The sequence below is a fragment of the Carettochelys insculpta genome, chromosome 4 (genome assembly GCF_033958435.1).
Source record: "Carettochelys insculpta isolate YL-2023 chromosome 4, ASM3395843v1, whole genome shotgun sequence".
NCBI lineage: Eukaryota > Metazoa > Chordata > Testudines > Carettochelyidae > Carettochelys > Carettochelys insculpta.
This window is the reverse complement of record NC_134140.1, coordinates 128,820,995-128,828,629: the sequence shown is the minus strand read 5'-3', so window position 1 is coordinate 128,828,629 and position 7,635 is coordinate 128,820,995. Positions and strand designations below refer to the sequence as shown.

General features: G+C 40.1%; 1 protein-coding gene across 7 annotated transcripts in view; it reads right to left on the bottom strand.

Moving 5' to 3' along the window:
* Nucleotides 1–350: 350 nt before the first annotated feature.
* Nucleotides 351–7,635, bottom strand: part of SLC4A4 (solute carrier family 4 member 4) — a 245,757-nt gene continuing 238,472 nt past the window's right edge. For all 7 annotated transcript variants that reach the window (XM_074993785.1, XM_074993788.1, XM_074993786.1 and 4 more), the window contains 2 exons: nucleotides 6,459–6,538; nucleotides 351–4,694 (listed from right to left, as the gene is read on the bottom strand). In XM_074993785.1, the coding sequence (XP_074849886.1) occupies nucleotides 6,495–6,538 (44 nt within the window). In that variant the 3' untranslated portion in view covers nucleotides 351–4,694; nucleotides 6,459–6,494. The remainder of the gene's footprint in view (nucleotides 4,695–6,458; nucleotides 6,539–7,635) is intronic.

The following is a 7,635-nucleotide window of genomic DNA, read 5'->3' as shown; positions in this document are numbered from 1 at the left end:
GTGCTTGTCCGTGCTCAGTCTGGTCTGACGATACTCTCTGGTTTGCTGCAGTACAGAACACATTATACAGAGTCTCTAGCGAAAGGTTTTTGTATTAAGAGTGTCTTAAAAGCCATGACATTGCCATCAGATTAAACTGCTAATTGCCAGACCGTCCTCTTGCATTGCTGAGGCACAGCACCTGAGTGTCTTGCCGTAAGTTTCCTATTTATCTGCATGACCCCAAAAAAAAATGACGTTAGTGGTAGGGACTCTATCAAACATTTTGCCCACAAAGCAAAATACATTGCCATGTGCGTACTTCTCTTTCTTTAATGAAGTAAAAGTCACAATAGAAACCAACTCACCAGTAAATGCATAAAGTTACTTTATTTTCAGTACACATTTAATTTTGAAAAATATAAATGCTAAAATATCTCATCTTGTTCATCTCTTGATTCCATAAAAGTCACAATAGAAAGCTTCATAAAACTGTAAAATACTATAATGTTATAAGGAATTTCACGTTTTATATTACTGGAAAAAAATCATTAATATACTGAAATGTTTTCTGCTTTTTTTTCCTTTTTGTTCCACCATCTTGATCTACTTCATTTTAAAGTAAGTTTTTATTCTCTCCTCCCAAGAAAATACAGACTTAAGAGGATTAAAAATAATAGAAGTATCTGAAAGTGCGTATTGATTCCAAAAAATGAATACATATGTGTATCAGCCACATGAATGGCTACAAAGATGAGACAGAGGGAGACAATCACACTTTTCACATTGTAGGTCTGGGACAAAGATTTATCTGTTGTTTTTTGTTTTGTTTTAAGTTTCATGGGATAATATTAGCCCTGAGTAGCAGCATCTGTAAATGTTAGAAGTTCATCTTATGAAGGGTGCCCATTGATTTCAGTGGTCTTTGATTCAGCCCATAAATGTGATCACAGAACATGAATCTGGTGAGTCAACCAACCCCCTAATTTTCTGACATACCTGCTATTTGTTCCAACAAGTTTGAAAAAGTTTCCTGTAATGCTATTTCATGAGCTTATGCCATTTTGCTGCATTTCACTGTTTGCTGGCAGCAGTTCTCTTGACTGTTTGAAACAAGCAAACATCTTTCAGTTTAATGCTGTGTGTTGTGAGAAGTCTCAGGCTTATGCCAACAATGAATTGTGTGTGTGTAAATGAGAAAAAAAATGTTTTTGTCCCATCCCCAAACAGGATGACCCTCTGTATAAAAAGCTCAATCTCTTAAATAAAAGAAATCAGAAATCAGCAGTCAATGCATTTCAAGTACATTTAACATGGTTCAAAAGTGGAAGACCTCGTTTGCTGGAGATTGATCACCAGGTAATAACAAGCTGTGTGTCTGGGTGCAGGGGAGGGGAGAAAGAGGATGAGCACGCTGTACGTAGTTCTTATTCTCTTTTCCCTCAGGCTATGTCTACACTACGCAAAGTAAGTTGACTGCAGCTACGCAGTTCCAGCTATGGCAATTGTGTAGCTAAAACTGATGTATCTGCAATCTGCTTATTTTGCCATGCATACTGAAGAAGGTCAGTGGCAGAGTACACTGGCTGACTGTGACTGCTGAGGGGTTGATTTTGCGCGTCCCTACCAGATGTGCGGGAGGAAAAAAAAAAAAAAAAAATATCAAACCCCAGAAAGTGGACCCTGAGCAGGTCGATCTTCTGGGCTAGTGTAGACATAGTCACAAAACTCTTTTTTTTTTTTGTAAGGAAGTCTGCTAGTTTGCTATTGTCCGATGCTAATTTATTTCAGACCTTCCTTAGCAAGCACATTTGGGTTTCTCTAAAATGTAATTAGAGGGTGATGAGTAAAAGAAAACAAAATCCTACATGCCACATACTTTGTACATGGTACTTGGCTCGATGGTTTCACATTACCGTGGGCTGAGATTTTTTTTTTTAACAGAGGAATGAAAATTGTTTTATATTTGTTTTAACATTGCAGAGCACAACCCTGATTATCCACCCTCTAGTTAGCCAAGTCTGCTGGCCAACGGCCATATACACTCCTTTCCTGGTTTTCAAATGTTTCACATGTTACTTAGGAGAATCAGTGATGGACTGTTTAAGGTACACTGATCTGCCAAGGAAAAAAGTGGTCTTTCCTTCCCTGGGTCACTGTCACCAACTTAGCAGTTTTCCAAGAGAACACATTACTCTCTCTGTCACCTTTAAAGCAGAACTAACTTTTTGGACTGACCTACAGCTGGAATTTAGATTTCCTGATGCTGGAGGGGGCGGCCGTATTTTTTTTTTGTTTGTTTTAAAAAGATGCATTTGGCATTTCTTCTGTTAAAAAATTTACCTCCCCTCCCCTAAAATCTAGGTGTAATATTGTTGCTAAACATTATACGCTGCTGTATTATAAGTGTAGGTCTCAAATAACACAAGCAACAGTGGGAAGGGATAGCTTGGTGGTTTGAGCATTAGCCTGCTAAACCCAGGGTCATGAGCTCAATCCTTGAGGGGGCAATTTAGGGAGGTGGAGCAAATAGGGGACAAGAAAAGGGAGGGTGCTTAGCACTGCCAAGAGGGCAGGGGACTGGATTTGATAGCCTCCTGAGGCCCCTTCCAGCTCTATGAGGTGCACATGTATTATTTAGGAAAAAGTAGGCTGTGTACAAACTGGCCCTAATAAGATCAGGCTCCAATCACTATGGTCCATATTTCTGCCATCCTTTTTAGTATAGCATTTAAAAACATTGCCAGAAACTCCTGGAGCACATTTGGACAAGGAAAATAAAAACAACTCTAGAATAGGCTGTGCCTGAGGGGTGGCTCTGAGTGACTGCAGGCTACAACTGGCATAACAGAGCTCAGTACTTTCATGATGCTCAGTTTCTTTTCATTACAGCTTTTGCAGGTGAATTAGTCCTTTTGATACCTCAGGGGAAATGAAATGACGCAAGTACAAAGTAGCTGGCAGGGGGCACACATGGTGTTTTTTTTAAACTGAATATGGAATCAAACAGGGAGCCTGATCTTCTGCCCAGTGAAGTCGAAGGATACAGGAGAAGACTCCTTGCTAAATAGCAACTAGGGGTCCAGTTCCCCATAAGAGATTGTTTGTTTGTACTCTCCGGGGGAACAGTGCCTTGACTCCGCTCCATGGAACGCACCTCTAAAGCTGTACATCCACCAGCAGACAGGCACGTGGCTAAATTTCGCTGTCATGTCCAATTTCCAAAATGGTTTGGTATACTTAAAAAAAATGATCAAAAACAGGATTTAAAAAAATCTCCAAGTGACAGTTGCCTGCCTTGTTTGAAAGCAAACGCAATTGAGTTTGAGTGCAAATGTGGGTATTTTAGCTATTGCAGAAAATGAATTCTGAATGCTATCTTTGTCAGGGTGGACTGTACAGAAAGTTGTACAGACATCTGTGAAGGGAGCTGTAGGTGGAGTACAGTACATTATCCGCATTCAGACTGTAGACCTTCACGACGGATTACTGGCTTTCGTCACTTGGAAATGTTATGGATGTATATACTGATAAGTAAAGTTTAAAACTATCCTTCCCTTAACCATATGATCTTGGTGTCCGCTCCGTAGTACCTGCAATTGTGTGCAGTCACATGCATGTTTGTATGTAGAATTACTCTGCATTGGAAAGCCACAAAATTAATACAATCAGCATCTGTCCACTGACAGGTTACCAGTCAGTACATCAGTTATCGCCAGTAAATGCAAGCCTTTTCCTAAACCATATAAAAGTTAGCTTACATCTTGTCACTTTTGCTTGTCTTTTAAAAAAAATTAAGAAACAGAAGCTTCAGAAGGAAGGGATTATTAAACTGATCCAGCCCTATGCCATGACTTAGACTGTGTAATTTTTATAAAAATCACATTGTACAATACATTTTTTACAGAAAGCCTGGCATCTAGAAATAAGAGGTAGAACTACTCCAAACTATGTGCTTCCTGCTGCAGGAAAAATTCATTTTTCTTTACAATAATTAAAAAAGTTTAAAAAAATTGACAAAAAAGTTGTAGGTTAGGCCCCATAATTTAAACAAAACAACCTAGGAAAATAACACTCCTCAGTGTACCTGACAGATAAGTTCATTAAAGTGTTTAAAAAAAAAAGGTTGCATAGGAAAGGGACTTTTGAGAACACACGCTACAATGCTGGCAAAAGTTTGCGCTGGGAGTGAAGTACCTTTTAAAGTTTTTCCTTCTCCTGATACTACAGATATAGGCTTTAAGAGTAAGATTAGTGTAGCAGCACTTTCTGGTAGTGTAGAGCTATGTAGTTAAAGACATTGAATTAGCCTGAAGGTCAGTTTTGTTCTGCCAGACAAAAAAACACCGATTCACAACTAAGGTCATGTCAGCTCCTCTATCATTTCACAACAGTATTATAAAATATCCTTAATACTTCTGCCCTCTGCTTAAAAAAAAAAATAAACAGATGCACATATGTCTGAGTGACAGAAGGCAAAAAATTGTGGGTGGGTGGAAAAAGATGGGCGAGAAAGGTACCGTGTGTTTCAGATTTACCTGTGTGGCAGGGCAGCAGAGAGCATCTTAACATTTGGCTGACAAAGTTCAGTATAAGTTTAACAAACAAATTACAAAGTAGTTTCTGTTCCCCTGCTCCTCCAGAAATAACCATTGTCTTCAGGCTCAAGTTCTATTCTAATTTGAGGCACAACTTTCACTGGAGTTTGTGGAGGGCTGAAGGTGAAAAGAAAAACAAGGTAAAACACATGGACTTCATTTGCTGCTACAGCATTTTGAAAGGGTCAGGTACCTTCTCCCCAACTCCTTTCATCATAAAATAGCATTTCTGAATTATGAGTGCATGCAACTGTTGACAAGTCACAAGAGAAGAGAATCCATAACTATGTTTTCACATGAGGAAATGTTAACTTTCATTCGGAAAATTCAATGTTGTACTTCTTACTGGACAAATAATGGTTTAGGCCAGGAAATTGTATGTCTAAAAATTGGACAAATAAGTCTCACTGAATTCATACATAAACAATACAATGTTCAGGAATTTAGTCTTATTAATATTAAGCAATTCAAAATATTCAGGTGATGGCTGTAAGTCTGTGGTGCAGGCTGAACCACTCTCGTCCGGCACCCTGACAACGTGACCAATTCCAAACTCAGAAAGTTTGCTGAACCATGGGAGGTAAATATTGCCTACTTCCACTGCTTACTGGGCTCTTAGAAGACATTTAGGGGTAAATTACAGCTAAATAACAGCCCAGAACACAGAGCCAGGGCGGGTGACTGGAAACAAACTTTTTGGGACTGCAAGAAACGGCCACACCCATGATAAACAGACATCCAGCTAACTAAAATCACGGCAGACCCTGGATGTTGCCAGACCAAAGAGGTTCAACCTGTATATATTCCCAGCACAGTCTTACAATTGTGTATATCTCACTTCAGTTCCATCATCTCATGCACTCAAACAAAAAGCAGCAGCCTTCTATGTTATACTGCATGTTGTGACGTTCAAACAAAGATCACTTCTTAATCTTTGGGTCTTCTTGGACAAAAGCTCTGTGGCTGTTTGAATTTAGCACTCAATAGGCACTCTCCAGCCAGCAGCACTGAAGGCCATGCCTTTGCTAGGCTCAGAACCGCACTATGAGAGCCATGCTTAAAACCCTTTTAGCAATCACCTTCTTTACACAACAGTTCCCTCTCTAGCAGAGACAGGATTATTTATTAGCTTGGAAAGCTCTTTGCCCAGGTAGATATGCTGCAGTTTAAAGAGTAAAAAAATACCTGGCTGAATTTGGGCATATGAAACTCATGTTTCAGATTATTACTTACTGGGCTGACCCACAATCTACTGTTACTCGAAGGTCCAAAGTTTAGAGTTCATACCACCTGTGTAAAATAGTTGGTGCAGCCTGCTGTAGGCGAGGTGGTCACAGTGCTAGGGAACATGTTTGGGAGGGAGGAATTTTAGGCAGGACTGTGAGAGACTTACAGACACCCTCCTGCTCTGGAGAATGCTCTCAAGCATATGAAAGACGGCATCACCATCTGCGGATGTCTCCTACACATGCAGACCCACACAGAAACCAGCTGTTTAAACTGCATTTATCTGCACTTTCTTATGCTGTGGCCTGTTTGAGAATGATCACAGTTCTAAAATTGAAAGAAAACCCACTGTACCCTGAAACGCTCTCCTTGACAATGCCAAGTTACTGAAGGGCCCTCGGCTAATTTACAGCCACTCAGCTTTTATTATTTAAAGAAGGGATGTATCCCAATACGAAGTCCACAGGAAAAATCCCATTAATTTCAAGGGGAAGAGAATGGAAGCCCATACAGATATATTTTGTGTGTGTGTGTTTGTGTGTATGTGTGTGTGTACACGCTTCCCTTTTAGCCAGGATTTATGAGAGCCACCCCTCAATTGCATTTACAGAACATACAGTAAATCTGATTACACTGTACTGTGGACTATCCTACCTTGGCATTGCATGTGATGGAAGGAAAGGAATTTTATCAGCACGATGTATGGCGTTCAAGGAATGTTGGTGATTTTTCTCCTGTTTAAGAAAAAAAAAACAAAAACCTTTTGTCATAGCAATCAGCCATTATGCATAGGAAATTCCCGTCTAGCAAGTCCACAAAAATTTAGCCAAGAAATTTCTCTGAATCCTAAAAAGCATGGATGGTATCAGCCAAGCTGACATATTCAATTAGAGTAAAAAAAGAAAAGTCTAATCTTGGACACAAAATACCAATTCTCAGACATCATCACTTAAACTGCACCCAAAAATATGCCTCTGGGCATGCAAAAAGGTAGATGCGCACATAGCAGTGGGCATCTGGGTAGATTGCTGGCCCAGTTTAGGCAGCAGGGTTTGAAAATTCACCTAAAATTCTGACAAACCAATACAGGGTGAAACCTCTTGCCATATTTAACTGGAATGCGCTGTGGCTCAGGCTGCAGATTTCAATTTTAATGGTGATGTTTATGTGTTTTCCTACTTTTGATTTAAAATGTTCCACTGTTGTGGAAAAAGATGGAAGGGCCAGACAACTATTTAAATGACAGCAGACACCAAGATAAAAAACGTTAAACAGGTTATCAATATCACCTGTCAAATCAAGCTCTAAAAGGTATTTACTTTGTACATTTTAAAGTTCTCAAGCAGCCTTTTTCTTCACATTGCCTAGCTGCTCATTGCAATTATCATCAACAGAAATATCTTTCCACTGCTTTGTGTGCACAAAGTGAAAAATCAACATTTACCGAAAAACATCTGATCCCCCCAAGCCTAGTTATAGTTGAGAAGTTTGAGCTCTAGACTCAGAATCAGGGCTTCAAATTCCAGTCTTGGTTCTCACCCAGGACTTCTCTGGTCTACCAGGGGATCAAAACCCCACAGCTGGCCAGGATCAACTGGCTTGAGCTATGCAGGGCTGCAAGGACCCTGCAACAGAGCTCAAATTGCAGCCTGGGTCCAGATCGCTACACAGCCATCATGAAGTTCTGAAGCCCATGCCCTGAAACTCTGAATCAGCTACCCAGGCCAGTCTCAGACATGCCACACAGCTTTTATCCCTATGCAAACATATCATCTGTGGCTTCATGCAGATCAGCTAATCTCTGCCCATGTTTTGTAACCTGCAAAACTAC